Source organism: Crotalus tigris, unplaced genomic scaffold (genome assembly GCF_016545835.1).
Source record: "Crotalus tigris isolate CLP2741 ecotype Arizona unplaced genomic scaffold, ASM1654583v1 scf7180000023830.6690815, whole genome shotgun sequence".
Lineage (NCBI taxonomy): Eukaryota > Metazoa > Chordata > Lepidosauria > Squamata > Viperidae > Crotalus > Crotalus tigris.
In genome coordinates, this window is record NW_024100214.1 from 4,063,389 (window position 1) to 4,085,813 (window position 22,425).

The 22,425-nt window shown below is 34.4% G+C and overlaps 1 protein-coding gene across 1 annotated transcript; it reads left to right on the top strand.

Moving 5' to 3' along the window:
• Positions 1 to 1,116: 1,116 nt before the first annotated feature.
• On the top strand, positions 1,117 to 12,299 carry MSTN (myostatin). Its single transcript, XM_039322115.1, has 3 exons — positions 1,117 to 1,607; positions 6,010 to 6,383; positions 10,075 to 12,299. Exons 1-3 carry the CDS (start codon positions 1,256 to 1,258, stop codon positions 10,453 to 10,455), a joined length of 1,107 nt encoding a protein of 368 aa, XP_039178049.1. The 5' UTR covers positions 1,117 to 1,255; the 3' UTR covers positions 10,456 to 12,299.
• Positions 12,300 to 22,425: the final 10,126 nt, after the last annotated feature.

The following is a 22,425-nucleotide window of genomic DNA, read 5'->3' on the forward strand; positions in this document are numbered from 1 at the left end:
GCCTGATCTTCCATTCCAGACTCTAATATTTCCAAGTTAGTTGTGTTTGCTCACCTCTTGCTTTAAGCCAAAGGGTATCAGTAAAAAAAAAATGGTAACAAGAAGGAGCAGTTATAACATTAGATACGGCTTGTTCACTGGTTCTCTACATAACAAGTGATCCGATGGCTAAAAACTTAAAAAAGAACAGGAACACAGTGAATAATACTGGGTTCCCTCTGACAGTGTCTTGGCTAAGCTCCCAAAAACTTATCAGCCAGCACTGATAAGAATGTAACATTCATAAAGAATGAAATTCCATCTGCTTCCATCTGCATGGAATAATATATAACCACAGCACATGGCAGCCCCAAGCCAATTTTGGTAGATCTCAAATAAGTTCAGATTGATCAGGCTCATTTAATATTTAGGTAGGAGACCACTAGGAAATCCTAGGACTATAGGATAAACTAGGAACTTGGGAAAGCATCATTGAAAGAAAAAAAATGCAAACTACTTTTGTACTTTTTTAAAGAAAACATCACGAAGGTGTTGATTCAGGTACCAAGAACCAAACTCAAATGGAGGGGCGCTTCATTTTTAATATTTGTATGGTCTTCTTAAATATAATTAAATGAATAAAAATATTCTTAATATTTGCTGTGATGTATCAAGCTCTAAATCACTTGGAATCAAATGAATTTCATTTTTTCCAACTAATACTGAAATTTAATATTTGGGGTAAATGTTTGTGATAAAATCTTTAAAATGTAAGATTATTTTTATTCATAAGTTGACTTTTTTAGATACAGGAACAGAGTCATTATAAAATAAACAGCTGATTCAAATTTAAGAATGGTAATATTATCTTTTGATACTGCTCACTGTGCTCTTTGCAAATATTTTTTCAGCATGTGAGCAGATACTCTCTATGGAATAATAAGCAAACTAGTTCATCATTGGCAGAAACAAAATACAGCCAACCAATTTATGACAGACACAGCTTTAGCATCTGACAGCTAGATTCATTATTGGTTTAACAGCCAATCATTAGTTTTGACGACACACGTCTAATGAAGGTTGGAATATAAAAAGCCCTCTTGGAACATACAAGATTCAGTGTTGAAGTGTCTCAGATTGCATTTGCCTTCGGTGGTTCACAAAGTACTGAAAGATTTTAAAAAATAAGCAAAGGAAGGAGAAGGAGAAAGAAAAGGAGAAAGAGAAAAGAAGGAAAAAGAACTGTTTTGAAATTGTGATTACACACAAGCTAAAAATGTATCTGTGTATTTATCTTTTCATGTTCATCATACCTGTGGAACTTAATGAAAGTAATCAGGCAAATGAGAATACAGAAAAAGGTGGACTATGCAACGCATGTACATGGAGGCAAAATACAAAATCTTCAAGAATAGAAGCTATAAAAATTAAGATCCTCAGTAAACTGCGTCTAGAACAAGCACCTAACATTAGCCGGGATATTATAAGGCAACTTTTACCTAGAGCTCCTCCACTGCAAGAACTGATTGATCAGTATGATATCCAGAGAGATGACAGTAGTGATGACTCTTTAGAAGATGATGATTATCATGCAACAACTGAAACTATTATTACAATGCCTACAGACTGTAAGTAATTTCTGTTAATACTTCCTTTATTAACAAACACTTTTGTCTTTGTGCTGAGAAGCCACATTTCAGATTTTTCAAACAAACTGCTTTCTAAAGCACATACTACAGAGAGACTCTATTTTTAAAATAGAAAGATACTTTCTTATAAAAACTATTCTACAATAAACATGTTTGCTGTTGATATGTAAAAAGGTTATAAAGCTTACAAGAATGAGAAATACATAGAAAAGACATACTGAAACATTCTGAAGATCCAGGTTTTAAAAACATTTTCCTGAAAAATAAAATACATTCATATAAATGACATGGTAAAACAAATATCATAGCTCCAATCAGCTCATGTATCACATGTTAATGTTTTTATTATAGAGATATATAAGTTAGAGTTTTAAACCTATTTATGTAAAAATCATTTTTTTCAATTCTATAGATTTTTATTTTTATTTTTGGTGCTTTTGATTTAGTTTTTGACTCCTGGTAACTGCCTGGACTAGTCCCTGGACTAGTTTTTGGGCAAGATTTTTTGGGAAGTGATTTGCCCTTGCCTGCTTCTTAGGGCTGGGAGAGAATAACTGGCTCAAAGTTACCTAACTGGCTTTTTACATCAGGTGAGACTAGAACTCAAGGGGTTCCCAGTTTCTAGTGTTGTGTTTTAGCCACTACACCAAACTGGCTTTTCATACAGTTTGTTTACACTAGTAAAAGTTATGTTTACCTTTACAGGTTTGTTTTTTTAGTATATGTTTTTTTAATTATTCTAATTTCTTTTGCATTTACATAATACCAGCCAGTCAGGAATAACATAGCAAATACTATAACATCATACATCCAGAGAACCAATTAAATTTCACTTCCGAGTGATTACAATTCATTACCAAGATAAAAATCCACAAGGTTTTCACCTTGAATCCTTGTCCCAGTTGTAATTATATCCAAAACACTGGAATGCACATTCAGATAAATTGTCCTAATGAAGCCTTTCCCCTCGAATCAGTGAAATTGGAAAATCAATTAAGTGGTATACAAAAAGTTCACAACAACCTGTTATATATTTCTTTTTTCTAACTCATGGGCCTGTCAACAAATATCAATGAACACAAATATATAGTTTTAACAGCCACATAATGAAACACACTCCTTAACTGGCAACAGTGCTATATTTAATGTTTATGAATAAACATTAGTTGTGTTAAGAAGAAATGAAGTTATTTATTGAATGAGCATTTCTTCGTTATCGCCTTAGTGCTGAGCATCTGCCACAGGTCCTATCAAGTATCTTTGCTGAATTTATATTATAGTATCCTATGTTCTTCATTAGCTAAAGTTGGACATGGCAGCTGTCTTCAGAATAACACTTAAGGCAATGATGAAATATTGTAAAATGAAAACTTAGGCCCAGATGACACAGATTTGCTACCAGCAGACTGCAGTGATATACTATACTGAGATTTCATTTGATATAATACCAAGAATAGCATCTATTTTATCTAAATGTGATAATCTAAATATAATTAAGAATTATTGTAACTATTAAGAAGGAAATAAATTGCTTTTCTTACAAAATCTCTGCAAATTATTTCAAAAATTATTTATCTTTGTTGCCTGGAGAACCTTCTGAAAAAAACTTTTTTCTATTTATTTGAATTTTCATTTATGATGAAAATGAATTTCATTCATTTAATTGAATTTTCATTGTGTTAAATGTGTAAATGTGGTGGAGTTTAACTTCAAGAATATAATTCAATGGATCTAACTTCCAGGATTACAAAATTGATTTAAACACTGTTGTTAAACCACAGCAAGGCATTCAGGTGTGCTCTTCAATAATCTCCAGACCAGTCCCAAATCTCACCTCAATTGGGAGGCAGAGTCATACATAAAAAAGAGACAAAGAATAAGTACAATTTTAGTATTCTTACTTCTATTGAGAATAGCAACTTGGTTACAAGCACATATACGTGCCTTCTAGGTATGGTTTTGTGTACACTGATGTGATGTGATTCTATTAATATAATCCATATCACACCAAGGAACATATAAAAAAGACATCTTGCAGGCATGTATATGTATTCTTAGGTAAGTTGTTTTTCTCAGTTCATTATATGCTAACATTAGTTTCTTGATAACTGTAATGTAATTTCAGAATTGATAAACCAGATTAGACATGGCCAAATAATTTTAAATAAAATAATAACGTAAGTGTTATTACTGCACAAGCAAAATCAATCTGAATTCTCTTATAGCTTCTTTGCAATCTTGTTTGTATTAAATACTTAAGGTTAAAAAAATATTCAGTTAAGATCGCAGGTGCTCAATCTTTATCAGTCTGAGAATATAATACAATGATTCAACATTTCTTGCTATTTTGTTTGAAGGTTTTTCAAAGAGTGACTTGTACAGCTGGTCAGTTACTTTAAGTAATAAACTCACAAAGAATCCCAGGGAGTATTTAGAATCTGTTTTCTTCTTAAGTAACTTTTCACAAGAACACTGCACATTCCAAACATGAAATGCCAGGCTGAAAGATAAATTTAAAAAATCTATGCAGATGCTAGTGCCATGAACATTTTAATTTACTCTGCAGCTTTTGAATTAAATATTTCCATTAGTTTTCTTAAGATTAAATGAATTTGTCCCATAGGTTTTTTTTATTTCTTAGACTTAATAAAGTTAAAATATTTTAATTTTATATTTCAAAGTTCTGTATTTTTCTACTACAGGTGGTCCTCAAGTTATGACCACAATTAAGCTCCACACATTTATGTTGCTAAGTGAAACATTTGTTAAATGAGTTTTGCCTCTTTTTACAAACTTTCTTACAAGAGTTGTTAAGTAAATCATTCCAGTTGTTAAGTTAATAACACGGTTGTTAAGTGAATCTGGCTTTCCCATTGGCTTTGCTTGTACAGAATGTTGCAAAAGCTGATCCAATGACCCCAGGATACTGCAACCATCATAAATATGAACCAGTTGCCAAGCATCTGAATTTTGATTGTGTGACCATGAGGATGCTGAAATGGTCATGTGAAAAATGTTAATAAGTCACTTTTTTCAGTGCCATTATAACTTTGAATGGTCTCTAAACGAACTGTTGTAAGTCGAGGACTACCTATATGTGTTTCCATAGCATCATTTCTAAAATAATTATTGTATGTCATGAGTACTGTGAACTAATTTAGAAACTTTGGTAATTTAATTTTTATTCTTACTAAATAAATAGATTATAGAATGCATGCTGAAGTCCAGTACAATTCCTGTGGCAAGGATGGAGTACACACAGATATTGAGAATCCATAGTTCTTAGAAGTCCAATCCAACATGGTCCATGATGAGAGATGTAGAAGTTGGAGATGCAGGGAGTTGAATTTGTGTACTTGAAGGCACAGGTTCCTTCTTTCTGCAGTGGTAAACAATATGCATTTTTTCACTGTTCCTTTTTATTTACCTTCGTAAAAAAAAAATCATTTTTTTTTGCCACCATCATGGAAACAGGCTTGTGCCTATGTAATAAACAATTTGATGCAATGGTTCCACATAGAAATTACACTCATTGAGATTGACCATAAAAATTAACTTCATATCAAGAGCATGTGGGAAGGAGGTAGCAAAATCATACCACGTTTCCCCCAAAATAAGATCCGGTCTTATTTTTTGTTTGCCTCCAAAAGAGGTACCAAGTCTTATTTTCTGGTGTGTGTGTGTGTGTGTGTGTGTGTGTGTGTGTGTGGCTTTTCTACTCTCCTTGCAGTAGCGGCAGCAACAGCCCCGCCCAGCTGGCCCACTTTTGCCACCGAAAGAGCAGCTTCATTCTGCAGCTAAGATTGAATCCATAGCTCGGTTCTCGGATGCACAGGTCTTCAGGAAAGGCCTCCTAAATGCAAAATGCAGGTCTGAGCTCCATTCTCAGCTGCAGAATGAAGCTGCTCCTTCGGCTACACAAGAAATGGGCCGGTGAGGCAAGTGTTGATCCATGGAGGCCTGGCTGCAATGGTAAGCTCCAACCCCCATCCCTGCCCTAGGTTGATTTTTAGACATGCACCTTGCCCCAAAGATAGGGCTTATTTTTGGGGTAGAGATTATATTAAGCCCACCCCCAAAAATCAAGATAGGGCTTATTTTCTGGATAGGTCTTACTTTCAGGGAAACATGGTAATATAGGAAGAAATGGTTTGGTCTAATATGTACCAAGGTATAATATGGGGCACAGGGATGATCATTGAAATGGCCTACTTTGTGGATCATTCCCACAGTTCAGAGTGATTCTCCTTGCTATTATACTGCTAATCTACAATCATGAAAATATTCTGAAAATATTTTATGAAGAATATATATAATGATTATATTTTTTAAAAAAAAGTCATTTGCAAGCAAGTTTTTTTTCTTATTCATTTACTTATAGCTGATTTCCCTATACCTGTGGAAGGAAAACCCAAATGTTGCTTCTTTAAATTTAGTTCTAAAATACAGTATAACAGAGTAGTTAAAGCCCAGTTGTGGATATACTTAAGACAAGTCCAGAAGCCTACAACAGTATTTGTGCAGATCCTGAGACTCATCAGACCTATGAAAGATGGTACAACTTCGACTGCAATTCGATCCTTGAAACTTGACATGAACCCAGGGACTGGTATTTGGCAGAGTATTGATGTGAAGACTGTTTTGCAAAATTGGCTTAAACAACCTGAATCCAACTTGGGCATTGAAATCAAAGCTTTGAATGAAAAGGGAAGAGATATTGCAGTGACATATCCAGGATCAGGAGAAGAAGGCTTGGTAAGTTCTTCTTTAAAGTCCTCAGCATGTTTGTCACTTAATGTCAGTAATGAGCAAAAAAGCTCAAAGCTTTTTAAATATGGTGATTATAAGCATATATACTTGGCATTAAACTTCCTGGGATTTATCTCCACATCATTTTGTTTAGGACTGTAATAGGAAAACACTGGCAAATTAATGGAGTAAAATTAAATATGATTCTTATTAATTTTCTGTCAATGAAGCTAATAATATTTATTACTACTAGGTCAGCTTGTATAGGTCAGCATATTCAATTGTATAGGTCAGCATTTTCAATTTGTTAATATTCAAAATTAGTTTATGTAGACCAAAATGTATAGCCTTAAAATCATGGTTCCAAGAGTGAACAATAAGATATTTAGGAAAAGTTGCACTGACATCCACCATCATGAAATGCTTTGAGAAGCTGATAAAGGACATTATTGTATCTAGCCTCCCACCAGCATTTGTCCCACTTCAGTTTGCCTACTGACCAAATCGCTCTATGGAGGATGCTATTTCTTCCATTCTCCATCTGAGCTTGAAGCACTTAAAGGAAAGAATACTCACATGCATTTGTTGTTGACTTCAGTTCGGCGTTTTACACAATCATTCCCCAGCATTTAGTAGACAAACTGGGCCTTTTAGGCTTAAACACTTTGTGCAACTGGATTCTTGATTTTCTTACCAACAGGCCCCAATATGCGCGAGTTGGAACAAATACCTCTAATACCATTTTCTTGAACACAAGTTCTCCTCAGGGCTGCGTCTTAAGTCTGCTGCTGTTTACCCTGTTGACCTATGACTGTTGTGCTAGGCTTGCCACCAACCATATTGTGAAGTTTGCAGATGATACAACAGTAGTGGGCCTTATTCAGGATGACAAGGTGGAAGCTTACCGCAAGGAGGTTGAGGGGTTGGTGAACTGGTATAAGGAAAACAGCCTAGTTTTAAATACCGGAAAAACCAAAGAGATCATTGTTGATTTCAGAAATGGCAGGCACAGCCACACTTCTCTGTGCATAAATGATTCATCTGTAGAGATGGTTACCAGCATCAAATTCCTGGGCGTGCAGCTAACTAGTAGGCTGGCTTGGTTGTTCAACAGTGAGAAACTGGTGAAGTAGGCATAGCAGCATCTGCATCGCATGAGAAAAGCACATCTTTCTTCCCCAGTCCTGACCACTTTCTACAGGGGGACGATCGATAGCATCCTGTCATACAGCATCACAGTCTGGTTTGGAAGCATCCCTGCTTCAGACAGGAAGGTGATGCAGAGAGTGGTGAGAATGGCCGAAAAGATCATTGGCTGTTCCCTCCCTCCCATCCAGGACATAGCACGTTGCTGGGTCTGTAAGATTATCTAGGACACTACACATCCTCTTCACGATCTGTTTTCCTTGTTACCTTCTGGGAGGAGGCTTCGTGGTATCCGTAGTAGAACATCCAGATTCAGCCATAGATTCATTCCATATAGCATTAACCTTGTGAATTCTCAAGCTTCCTCGTTCCATTATATATTCAAGATGGACAGTATTTAATATTTATTTGCTATGTATATGTAGGGGTATGATCTATACTTATGTTGTACATAGTATGTTTTAGGTGTATGTCATGCATGTGTTTCACTTTGAGAGCAGGCAACTAAATTTCATTTTTGATGTGTGCTGTTGTGCCCACAATAAAAAAATGACAATAAAGGTTATCTTATCTTAAAACCCTAGAAAACAGACAGCAACAAATAGCCTTCTTATTCTTCTTTGAAAAATATCAGTGTTCAAAGATCTGACATCTCATTTGATATAACATTGGTGAGGAAAGAATATAACTTACTTAATGAATGGTGAAATTCAGTGGAGTGCTCATTTACTCATCACTTTCTTATGTAACTATTCTATTCATTTTGTAATAGTTATAACATCAGTGACTAAATACAATAACTATCAAAAATTGTAAATCCCTAACATTATATTTCAGTAAGTATAATTCCATTATCCATTTATAATAGATATGGTTTAATTTTTCTATTTCAAGAAGCTACTACACCTTTTTATTAAATTGAATACAGTAAACATGATTAAATAGAGCTATTTTAAAATAATTATAGCCTGCTAACAAATTTTTTCTGCTGGAAAAATTGCTACGGTCTTAATAGGTTCAGGATTTTTATAAATATTTAAATGTGGGGAAATTAAGCTTCAAAGTAGTTTTAGAAAACATGAAACAAGTTTAATAGTAAATATAATAGTATACACGGACATAGAATCATACATGATACCAAACTGACAGGAGTAGCTAACACCCCAGAAGACAAACTCAGGATCCAAAAAGATCTAGACAAACTTGAACAATGGGCCCTATCCAACAAAATGAGTTTCAATGCAGAGAAAAGCAAAGTTTTACATTTAGGCAGGAAAAATGAAAGGTACAAGTACAAATTGGGCGAGACCTGGCTTAAAAACAGTAACTGTGAGAGGGATCTTGGAGTCCTAGTGGACAATCACTTGACTATGAGCCAGCAGTGTGCAGCAGCAACCAAAAAAGCTAATACAATCCTGGATTGTATATACAGAGGCATAGAATCAAGATCACGCGAAGAATTAGTACCGCTTTATAAAACCCTAGTAAGTCCACACCTGGAATACTGCAGCCAATTTTGGTCACAATATCACAAAAAATATGTTGAGAGATTGGAAAAAATTCAGAGAAGAGCAACTAAGATGATCAAAGACCTGGAGATTAAAACAAATGAAGAACGGCTACAGGATTTGGGTTTGGCTAGTCTAAAGAAAAGGAGAAATAGGGGAGACACAGCAGTATTCCAGTATCTGAGGGGCTGCCACAAGGAAGAGGGAGTCATGTTGTTCAGCAGAGCACCAGAGGGAGGACAAGAAACAATGGTATATATCTATATATCTATAATATAAAGTATATAAACATACTGTACATTGTGTCTCTGTGATAAATTTGAGAAACTTTATGGATATTCAGAACACAGAAAAATACAGATTTTAAAATCAAGTAATCAATAGTCTTAATCTATTTTTCCCCCTTTGCTACTCATTTATTCTCTTATATATGATTGACAAGAGGAAAACAGTTGTAACTAAATGCTCCCCTGCCAAAAACCTGACAATTGCTAAGGGAATATTTAAATTATGTTCATACATCAATAGACTGTTCTTTGTGGGATGAATTATCTTTCAGTACAGTTCCCCATCACCCCTTATTCTGTTTCAGAGAAATAAGGAGTCTTTTGGAACAGATTGGAAAACATAGGAACTTGTAAAAACAAAGAAAAATCTTGTTTTTCTATTAAAACAATGGTTATTCTTTTTATTCTTTGAACAACATGAAAATACATTTGGTTTTCCAAAATCAATTACCATGTACTAGAGGGTGCTGCTGCTCAAGAAACTCAAGGCTAAAAGTATTGTGCAGTTCTTGGATAACATTCAGTGGATAAGAGATATTTGTTAGAGTTCAAATTTTAAAATTATCTACAAAAATAAAGTTTATAGAAATATTACTAGAATCAGTTGCGAGGGATTTTTTATTTTGCAGTCAAAATTGTACCTTCAAAGGTAACAGTATTTAAATGCCAGATAATATGTAGGAAAAATGTATCTTATATGAAATATTGAGTAATATATCTTTTCCCAATGTACTATTCATTTTCTTTTACTTATAGAATCCTTTTTTAGAGGTCAAGATTACAGATACACCAAAAAGATCACGCAGAGATTTTGGGCTTGATTGTGACGAACACTCAACAGAATCTCGATGTTGTCGTTACCCATTGACAGTGGATTTTGAAGCTTTTGGGTGGGACTGGATTATTGCACCCAAAAGATATAAAGCAAACTACTGCTCTGGAGAATGTGAATTTGTATTTTTACAAAAGTATCCACATACTCATCTGGTACATCAAGCAAATCCAAGAGGTTCAGCAGGCCCTTGCTGCACACCTACTAAGATGTCCCCAATAAATATGTTATACTTCAATGGAAAAGAACAAATAATATATGGGAAAATACCAGCTATGGTAGTAGATCGTTGTGGCTGCTCATGAATTCTGCATTAAGTTTGCTGCTTCATAAAATATGGAATTTACTTATATATGTATATATTTCCTTTCAGCAATTTTGGAAACTGTGAATTTTTAAACAATAGGCCTACCTCTCATAGGTTATATTTTAGGCTATTGTAAAGATTTCCTAACAGGCAAAGTACAATATATGAACTGAAAGACATTTTTTTATGCAAGTGGTGTTTTTTAATCAGTGAATATGATAAGCTACAATCAACCCCTCAAGATTTTGTGATTTACTTGCTATGAAAAGAGCTATCTTTTCATTTATGCATACACCATAATCATACAGTAACTTCAACAAATAGAAATAGATAAAATAACTCCTCCTTGTATTCCAGAGAATTAAAAGGAGTTTACTAATATAGTACATAGTCTTAACAATTTATTTTACTCTTGTATTTACACTAGAGGATATTCTGGCAAAACACAGAATGATGAGTACCACTGAATTGTCCTCAAACACTTGAACTGATTTTATAGTATAAAAACAGATAAGATGAAATTCCAGAGAGCAAACAAATCCACAAATTATGATAACTGCATTGTCTTTTCATTCCTTTTATAATTACTACTTTAATTATTTTCTGGCAATGGTGCTATCACAGTAGATTCAATATGCACTCCTAACTATTTGCTGCAAGAACCCAAAATAAGATTACTGCAATGTAGCTAAATTGAATACTGTAGTAGAACTATACACACCAAGAAGATTTCAGGCATTAATGTTCAGGAAACATAAAGCACAATAAATAGAATTCTCAATTATAATTTATTAATTATTCACAAAGCATGGACATTTTAATTAAAGTTTGTGTGTGCTTATGTGTGGTCCTTATTGTAGCAAATATCTACTGACAATTACAAAAGCAAAAGCAAAATTGGTTCTTTATTATAAAATTATTATAAACATACTGCAACATTGTTTGCCTAATGACATACAATTGATAAAATTAATAAGCACAATACTGTAAAATAAAATGTTGATATTATAAGTTTTGTTATTATATACACACACAAAATACTGTATTGTAAATAAATTTTTATTTTTTATTTACTCTGAGTATATGATGTGCCACATGGGTTTGTCTTTTTCTACCACATAAAGTTGTACTTAGATTACTGGTATGTTAAATTGTTTTATTCTTTTGCAATGAGAAAGCGCAGATATGCACATTAAATCTTCCATAGTACTTATGACTTCACTCAAATATTCTTAGTTTTTTTAATATGTACCCTACTTCATTCAAAGTTAACAAGAATGTTAATTGGAAGAATTAATGGAACATAGTAATTGTTGATATGGAACATCAGCAAAGTAATCCATAAGAGACTTTATGTGGTCTGTTTAAGGATGCCCTTGCAGATATAGGAATAATGTTTTATACTTTGCACTAAAACATTAGGAGAAAAATTAAATTAAATCCCAGTATGGACTTCCATAAAATTTGATCTGCATGAAGGTTTTATTTTCCAAAATAAAGGACTATTGTGATGGGTGAAGCTAAACTCTTCCATAAAATCTCGAAAAAGCATTTTCAGAACACTACTATTCCTCTTTATTTGATATGTTTTAAATCTAATTGTACAAATAATGACCTCTGTATTGATCAAATTAAAGCAAAATCAGCTTTTTCATAGCCTGTAATATTGCTCACAATGTAAAACTGATGGCATTTTTTCAAGTGCTATAATATGTTATTAGATTTATTTTATATGTATGTAATAAACATATGTAATACACATTTTTGTATATTTTGCTCAACACAATTTACATACTGTATTTCTTCTCAGGAATATTATTTTAATATCAACTATGACTGAAATGCAATCAATAACCATGAAATTTCTGTTAATTTTTTTAAAAAAATTATAGTATCAAAATTCAAGTTGTTATATTGGTGTTCAACTTAACATTTTATTTGCATGAGACTGCAACAAACTTTATATTAGTCACTAATAGTTTTCCTCTTCCCACTCAACTTATATCATTGTAACTTTGTAAAGTAATTTTTTATTTCAGCGAAATTTAAACTTTTTTTTTAATTGCATATAGTGGCCAATCTAGTTATGCTTGTTTAAAATCTAAAGTCTCATGAAGATAATGAAGGCAAAGTCAGGCTGCTGATTTTACCTTCTGGCAGCTATATTTGGGCTTCATGGAATATTACTGTGCCACTATATTCAAATTTACAGTGCATGGCTATTTGGGTATCAGAGGCAAGAGTAGGAAAAGGCTAATTAATAAGCTCTTCTGTAATGTGGAAGACTTTCTAGCATGGAAGATAACAGCTAGCAGTTTCTTAATGTGCTAATATACTGACACACATAGATTCACTAAATAATCTAAGTCCTGGGTTCAATGGTAATTTGATACTGCAATAAACAATAGTTATGGAAATAAATCCTTACTGCACTCTAAATAAATAGATCCTTACTTTAAAATTTGTAAATACCAAATCACATATATTTCTTCTAATGCTAAGCTTATTTAGTATTGTACAAACTGTATTATACAAACTGCATTCTTTGTATGGGAGAAATTTTATTTAAAGTACTAGTCATAATTCATGCATGCTCATGCCATACGGCATTTAACAAAATTCTACATTGGTGCCAGATTTTGTTAGCGGATTTCCATGCAGCTTAGGAGCCTTAGCATTTCCATGGATTCAGGCCAATGCGAACTTGAGTAAGAAGGGAGCTCTCCCAATGACAGTTTGCCATCACTCACCAACTATTTCACATATTTATTTTACACTGAGTTCAGAACATAGTTTGCAAATATTTGTCTTACTGATGAGCCTGAAAACTCGTGATGAAGTAATGGAATTTCTAGAACAGTACATTAGAGTGCTTGATCTTCTAAGAAAGAGGAGCTCACAGACTATGCTAGGAATCATCACCTCAGTTTTGCTATTTAACATTTCATTTGACATAAGTTCTGCAGTCTTTATTTTAATCAGTCTGCAGAACTTATTATAAAATGGAAAAAGATTTACCTTACTTTCATCTTACAACTCCTGGCTGATAATCTATATAGCACTTTTTAAATTCTAAATTTCTTTATTGTACAGAAAATGTGATATTATTTATTTTATTAAATTAATCAAATTTATATAGCTGCCCATCTCACTGGGAGTATCTCTGAGTGGCATACAACAATCACATAAAACAACAAATATATAAAAACATTCATTAAAAATTAAAAAATATATGAACCACAGAGCACAAAGAGTGACTATATCAAGTTCAATAATGGGACCATCATAGAATGTCTCTAGTTCTCTGGAACCCCCATGCCTGGTGACATAATCAGGTGTTCAAGAACTTGCAGAACATTAACAAGGATGGACTGACCTGATTTCGGGGGGGGGGGGGAATGAGAAGGTTATATGAGGTGGGCCACACAGCAGAGAAGGCCCAAATGTAAATCCCTAGCAGATGGTACCCACAATATTCTTACTCTGTCAAAATTAATGGCACAAGCTGATATAATCGGGGGCAGGTGGTCCTTCAGATAGCCCACCTTGAATTAGAAACAGCAGAAAATTGGCAATCAATACAGTTCATGGAGCAGAGGTGTGACATGTTTTGTTATGGAAATACACACGTTTGCCTGCACCACTTCATGTACCAGCTGAAGCTTTTGGATACAATTGAAATGGAAGCCTCATTAGAGTCATCAAAGTAGCCCAACCAGGAGATGACCAGGGCGTGAATGACTGTGAGCAGAGTCTCCTGATCCAGAAACAGGTGCAATTGACACACAACCCAAAGTTGTACAAAGGCCCTCCTAGCTATGACTGCCACCTGCTCTTTGAGCAAGAGTCATAAGTCTAGAAGGATCCCCAGATTGCACACTGGGTCTGTTTGGGGAGTGCAACTCCATCCAGTACAAAAGAAGGCAAAGTCCTATAATCAGTAGGCTCCAAAACCTAAAATCACTCGGTCTTCAGGATTCAGTGGAAGTCTGGTTTACCCCATCCACAACCTCAGTCATGGCATGGCTTAATTTGCCAGGGGAAGAGATATAATTGGATATCATCAGTGGAGGATGGACCATGCAGCAGACCTCCAGCTACCTCTGAAACCCTCTGGCTTCATCAGTTGCCAGTCATAGCAATGTAGGAAATATGGCCAGTGCAGCCGTGTGAGAACACAGTCCATCCTCCAGCTCCATACCACTGAGAAAAGCCCCCTCACCTCCAAAAAGAAGAAAATCTAGAAGTCTAGTCCAAATCCAGATCCCAAGGTACAATCCAGTCCAGTCCAGGTAAATGCCCATAAGACATTCATATTAATATTGATCCAGTCATGCCACTAAAGCGACAATTGAGTGGCTCCTGTTCTCCATCCTCATACCAGACAATACATGTGTCAACTAAATATCTACGCCTCAAATTGCCTAGCAAGAAATTGGGACCAAAATTCTTGGGGCCTTTCCCCATAGTAAAGATCATCAACCCGGTCACAGTAAAACTAAAACTCCCTAGACTTTTAGGGAAAATTCACCCAGTTTTCCATTGTAGCTTGTTGAAGTCTTATCGGGGCTCCACTTTAAGACCTCCCCCAAAGAAAGCACCTGGATCCCTCATAGTTGCAGGGCAGACCCACTATGAAGTAAAACGTATTCTTGATTCTAGAATTTTTAAAGGGAAATTGCAGTACCTAATCCAATGGAAGGGTACCCGTTGGGTGAAATCCAGTGAAGTGAAAACTGACAGATTGGTCAAAAGGTTTCATATGAAACACCCCAACAAACCGAAAGATAACCCTTAACGTATGCTTTTGTGCACTTTACGGAATCCGTCCTTCTTGTAAGGGGGGCCGGATGTCAACACTGCAAATATTGTATATTCTTGCTTTTGACAGTATGCAGAATTGTCTGGTAAATATGGGGTTAATAAAGAACAGAAGGGGCATTGGGGGTAAACCCCGGGAAAGAAAGAGGAAGAGAACTTAGATCCTAGCATCCCTCCGTTGTGCCTGTGCCAATATTTTGTAACAATAAAAGACTTTTAGGAAAATAAATGCCTGGAAGTTCTTTGGAATGTTTCATTAGCTGGAACCACAACAACATGACTCTCTCCTTTCTATAATCTACCCTGCCTAATAATCAAAACCATAAATAACAAGCTCATTTTTTCTGTTTTACACAAAAAGTCCATAAGGGGTTTCCAGTCAACAATAAATATACATACTCGCTTTTCTCTGATGAACAAAGTCAATTTAGCTATTTCAGCAAGTTCCATCGTCTTTACCAACCATTCTTCTATTGTGGATAATGCTGAATCTTTCCATCTTTGTGCATACAATAATCTTGGTCCACTTATCATACGCAAAAACAAAGTTCCATGACTTTTTTCCAATTGTCCATTGATTCAAAAATAAAAATATCTGGTCTCAATTGTGTATTAATGTTTAAAATTCTCTGAATCAGTATATATATTTAAATCCAATTTTTAAAGCTTTTTTACACATCCACTAAGCAGGATCAAAAGTCCCTTCTTGTTATTCACATTTCCAACATAGATTTCAAGTACCTTTTATAGATTTTAGAGTAGACAATTTGTCTGGTGACATGTATCAATGGTTCATCATTTTATAAGAATTCCCCTTAAGATGAGAACATAGTATAAATTTCACTTCTTTCAACCACATTTTCCCATTGTTCCATCTAAAATATATTTTAGCCCCATTATTCTTTCATTTGTTCTTCTGCTTCAAATTCAATAAAATTCAAATTTCAAAGCAATTGCATTTTAGCAATTGTATGTTCACCATTTTAATAGTTGTTCATCGTTTTCACAAAGTTCTGTTTCAAACTCAGTCTTACATTGTCAAAACTATAAATATCTTTGTCTATTTTAAATCTTTCTAATAACTATAGCTAAGAAAATAATTGACAATAATATTCCTCTGCCACCATTTCTCTTAATTTTACATTCTCCTTGACAAAAATCTCACAATTTCCCTTTGTCTTGTCTATTAAATGCTTTGCAGGGGAGAACCACAAAGGTGTTTTCTGATATAACCTGGGTTTACAGTTTATTTATTCCATATTTTCAGTATGAAATGTCTAACATAATGGTTTTTAAAATCCACATTATCCTTGACTTTTCCTACCAGTAATACTCATGCCACCCATGCCAGCTCATGTTCTTCTAATTCCCAAAAACAACACCATTCTTCCATCGAATCAAAAGGCGAAAAACAATCCATATTACAGAACTGTAATTGACTCTGTGATTTGTACTCTGAGTTATATAGATGAAAGCAATGCATCACACACACAGTCACACAAACATTTGTTTTCATTACATTGCTATTTAGCAGGACTCAATAGAATTATTCCAAACAATCTCCCTTGGCAGTAAAAGGCTATTACATGGATGTCTGGGACTAAGATAGCTAAAATGTTTGTTCGGTCATAATGCTATTGCCATAAGGTATCACTACATAGCCTAATATGTAGTATCTATAGCTTGTATAAATTACAAGATATTGTCAAAATGTCATATTCCATTGCTTTAGACATATGTTACAATGTACTGAAACTATCTCATATTTTAATAACTGTTTCTCTTCTGCTGTAAAGTGCACAAAGCAGAGTACACTTTTTATTTAATTTAAAGCAATTGTATTAATGCCAAAACAGCTTCCCATAATCTACATCAGGGGTGTCAAACTGCCAGCCCACAGGCCAGATGCATCAAGCCGAAACCACGCCCACCCCAGCTCCAGCAATGGGGAAAAGTCATGATACGTCGCGAGTTTAGCACTCTTGATCTACATCCAAACCCTGGTATTTTTATGTCATCTTTTGCAAAGAAAGCTTGAAACAAAGTCAGTATCCTTTACAGTTTGCTACATATGAAGTATTAGTTTGCTACACATGAAGTGTTAGGTTGTGCTGTAATTCCTTGATATTATTGCACATAGTTAATAAGTGAATAAATATTGCCCATAATACTGGTAGTTACACAAATATTACAACCTTAAACTGGATCCAAAGTGTTTGTGCATAAACAAAAATAATCTCTGCAATGTAGGGAATCCAAAAATTCTGGTGATTTACCTTTGTGAAGTGATGGCAAGCATTTTCAAAGGATATGCAATATATCAAGTCCATTGGAATGTAATGAAAAAAATAATCTTAAATTTAAACTTAATTCAGTTGATTTTATTAAATCAAGAAATGAATGAATTTGCCCCTGCTTGGATTCTCTTTGTGTCATTTTAGTTGATACTAATAAAGTACTTTTGGAAAATGTCAATTAAACTAAAAAAAACTTCTGAGAACTAATAAAAACTGTACCTTTCTCAGCCAGTTAGCCTGTTTGTCCTTTTCATGTCTATGCTAAAACAAATTAAGATACAGAATTATTATACAATGTGTTATATGTAATTGTTCTCATTCAGAGGCTATGCACACCTTCGTTTGCAGTCTTCTTATGGAAATAGAAAGTAGGGTTATATAATAAAAGTGCTTTGCATTTTGGATTATTTAAATGGCAGAATTGATTGAAAGAAAGTTTAGTAATCAACTTGCCTTATTTATCTTTCATTACATGGATGAGTGGTTTCATTTCCAGGGCTTTCATTACTCTTGCAGTTCAAGATTGTGGTATACCACCAAAGATCTGCGGAAAAAATATTTCAAATCATTTGGGAAGTGGATCAGGAATAGCTTATTATGAATATAGGAAATAATATCAGATCAAAGCTGCTCACCTTGTCTACTAGGAACTAGTGTCTGATGAAGTGATTGTTGATCTTACTTATTTTATTTCAAAAGTAAAATCTCGTAAGGCAGACAGCCCAAATAGAACACCCATCAAGCTTCTCAAATGAAACTTAGATCCATGGCCTATTTATTATAATAGTTTAGATTCAAATGCCTCAGGCTGGATTTGAGCTGTATAACAAGGGAAATATGAAAAGCACTGTCAATTATTCCCCAAGTAGCTTGCTTTCAGTACTGGGAAAACTATATTACAAAGTTAAATAGATGGCCATGGGCTGTGGTGGAACAATGGTTAGAATGCAGTGTTTCAGGCTAATTCACTGCCAGGAGTTCAGTCCTGAGTGGTTCAAGGTTGACTCAGCTTTCCAGCCTTCTGAGGTTGGTAAAATGAGGATCCAGGTTGTTGGGCGCAATAGGCTGACATTGTAAACCACTCAGAGGGCTGTAAAGCACTATGGAGCAGTATTAGTCTAAGTGCTACAGTATTGCTATTGGATGAAAAATTAACCTTCTACCTTGAAGAACATTGTTTAGCCAATGTTTAGGTTATTTTTAGACAGGATAAATCAACAATAGTCTACTTGTCTGGAAAATATTCTGTTTTCCTTTTTAAATGAATTTTTATTTTTATTCAAAAAAAGTGATTCTGATTCTGTTAACAGACCCATACTTTGGGTTAAACTAGAGAATTTGGTTCCTAGCAGGAGCTTTACATATTTAATGTTGGCATTATATCAAGATAGTATAATGCAGGTTAGATGCAACATAAAAACGTACTTATAGGCAACATAGTAATGACTAAAGGTGTGAGACAACATTGTATTCTTCCCCAACATATTTAAGATCTATGTCAATGAACTGGGGACTACATTACATCAAATTTATAGCCACTGTCCTTTATTAGGCAAAAGGAAAATTGTGCTTTGCTTTATGCAGATGACATTGTTCTTCTTTCAACTACTAATTAGGTTTAAAATTCCAACTTAAGGTTGTCAGTGTAAATGTTGGAGATGCTCATTCAAGAGAATGTGGATACAGCAGACTTTATAAAGCCTTGTTTTAGAGCAGTGGTTCTCAACCTTTTTAATGTCGCGACCCCTAACCGGTTGTAAGTCGAGGACTACTCAACTGGTTGTAAGTCGAGAACTACTCAACTGGTGCAGCACCGTTTGCAGAATGGGACTTTTGGCGGGCTCAGCAGGGCAGAGACAGCCTGGACAATTCCTATTGGCTTTTGAAAGCCAATAGAATTAGACTCTATTCAAGAGAGTCTATTCTATTGGCTTTCAAAAGCCAATAGAATAAAAAGGAGTAGCACAGCTAAGGAAAAGGGGGGAAAAACGGCGGAATGCGTTGTTTGGCGACCCCCATGAAATGGTCGTTCGACCCCAAATGGGGTCCTGACCCACAGGTTGAGAACCACTGTTTTAGAGCAAATATCACAGTTTGAGAGAATTCACTGTTGCAAGTAGATACAGATAGACTTTCTTTTCCTTTTCTCTCTTCTCCTCCCTCCTCTGGAATCTGTCCTCCAGCCCATCTTTAGGCTGCATTATCTCTTGCTGGCCCCAGAAATCCTTAAGCCTCCATTAGAAAGCCTGACTGCTAATCCATCTTGGATCACATTACCCGCCTGTCCCCAGCCAGGCATTTGTTTATGTAAAAAAAAAAAAAAAAAAAGGTTGTATACGAACAAGCCAAAATAAATGTATGAAACTGACAGGCCCTAGAAATATACTGATCAATCCATTCTCTTCTTAGAATTGAAAATGGAGTAGCAGCTCACAGACATGGTTCCACTGAAGACAGGAGACCCTACTGACTTTACCAAAACAGACCAAGCAGGTTTTTAATCTTCTTCATGTTCACACAGCACAGGAGGCAGGGGGAAAAGGTACATTCCACTCCTAATTTGAGTAACAAACAATAGTTATATTTAAAACAATCCAAAATTTCCACATCCAAATAGTAAACATCTGTCCCTGATTATAAAATATCCAGTTTTATCCATTCCTTCCTCTGTCAGTTTTCCTTCTTCTATTACTGTTAACTCCAATTGTTACTTGCTTTCATTGGTTCCCTCTTTTTCTTAATTAAAAGTTTATACTTCCATAGTAATGTTACTTGCAGTCTTTTTCTCTTGTTAGTGTCATAGTAAATGAAATAATTAGTAGATGGAATGCAGAAGAGATTGATGCATTATCTAGGCTATGATAGTGGGAAAAAATTAGAGAGAATTAGGGATCTATTCTTTACTGAATACTGAACAGTAAGAAAGAAAGCCAAAGTTCATTTTCATTTCTTTTAGCCTTTTCCACCACTATCCCTATTCTGGAAGATCATTATAAAAATAATTTCAAGAATAGAGGAATCTTTTGTGCAGATAGATGCATGAAAGATATTGAGAGGAGACTCTATCTATGTACAATGATGACTCAAGAATGCATGGTAGACAATTTCTTTTATCAGTAGTTTAAGTAAAAGACATGCATACAATGATGAATAGAAATTCCTCATTTTTTCCATTGATAAAATAAGGAATATAAAATGAAATAAATGAGAGATTTGCAAGAGTGCATATATTTTTCTTGAGAAAAAATGTTTACATTAAAAATAAGATGAAGTGTTAATAGGGTACTGTATATTTATTTTCAACTGGAAATAGTTACATATTTCAGAGACATGTTTTCATCCCAAAGCACGTAACTCCTATTAACACTAATTGGAGTTACACATGCATACTGAAAGAAGATATATCTCTTTCCTTTTTAAGTCACTTACAAAATGTATTAGAGTATTGCCAGCTGCCTAAAGGATCATACTGCAATTGTGGTTCTAATGTTAGCAAAGCTATATCAAGTACTGTATACAAAAATAAGGCCATCTATGTGAATATTTAAAATAGAAAAAGTTTCCTTGATAGCCGGTTCAGAAAGATGATGCACATGCTAAATATTACTAATTTATCATTAGCTTCAAACCTATTTGTCTATCACATGGACAAAATATTACTCTATTTTCTCCCCAACGTTTTAAAAATATTGCACTGGGAATCTACACATACATATATTGCAAAGTAGTTTATAAAACAATACAGTTAATCTGCCTGACTTTTGCTAATTTCAGAAATAAGCTCACTTCTGCTTTTATGGTTTGCAAAGAAGATTGCACTAGGAAACAAGGCCTTCAAATATATCCTCCTTGCTACACTATTTCAATTTCCAGGAGATTAACACTATAATTCAGGTCTTCAGAAAATGTTGGTTCATCTCATTTCTAATTTCTCGTGTAGGACTTTGGTTCTGCATGATGAATGTATGAATGTATCTATGTATCACAACAAGCAACCTGCAGCACTGGCACAGAGCTTTTTGAGAGAAAACTTTAGATACCATCATTACCTTCTACTTCAGAAAATCAGGAAAAAAAGCAAATGTTGTAAATGGCAATTGGAATAGGTAAACTGGGAAATAACTATTATACACTATCTACAAGGCAGTTATTTTAATACAGTATAATATGCTGACAATTTGAAGGGCCATGTTATCCACTTATAATTACATAATATATAAACTCTGCAGGTAATTAAAAATAACACTTAAATACAATTTAGGGTTTTATTTAACTAGAAAAAATACAATTATGAGGAGCGGTATAAATAGGAAGGGGGTAGTATTGGAGACAGCAATGGTGGCAGCAATTTCACAAATTTGTGATTAGCCAAACCATCATGGTGACTACATTATGAACATACAAGTCCTTCATCACAAAGATTTTATAATAGCATGCATGGCAGGCTTCCAAAATGGCAAATTACTTACTAGCCCAGAAAGAATATCATAAAAGGAAATTTTCTGACAAAAATGTACTATCAGATTTCAGAAACATACCAAATATATTTATATATTTTTCATTAATTCCCATCTTACCATTATATCCCGAATACTGCAATTTTCAAATGTACCTTTCACTATGGTTAATTAGTAAAGATTATAATATATTTACAGTACAAGAGTTCCTGAAGTAAAAATGCAGTTAGGTTTTCAAGACGGTGTGACTGTTTGCTTGAGACAGTATGTTTGTATATGTATGTGATAGACAGAGAGAGACACACAGATAATATATGAAATCTATAAATGCCTAAAGCCTAATTTATGTGCTAAGCTTGTGAATGTGATCTTTTGAGGCATCTATAACTCTCT

Bases quoted from the DNA above. Each gene is read 5' to 3' on its own strand.
- MSTN (XM_039322115.1), top strand. From the start codon at position 1,256: ATGTATCTGTGTATTTATCTTTTCATGTTCATCATACCTGTGGAACTT. The intron at 1,608-6,009 runs GTAAGTAATTTC...ATTTACTTATAG, and splicing joins TATTACAATGCCTACAGACT to CTGATTTCCCTATACCTGTG. The intron at 6,384-10,074 runs GTAAGTTCTTCT...TTTTACTTATAG, and splicing joins GATCAGGAGAAGAAGGCTTG to AATCCTTTTTTAGAGGTCAA.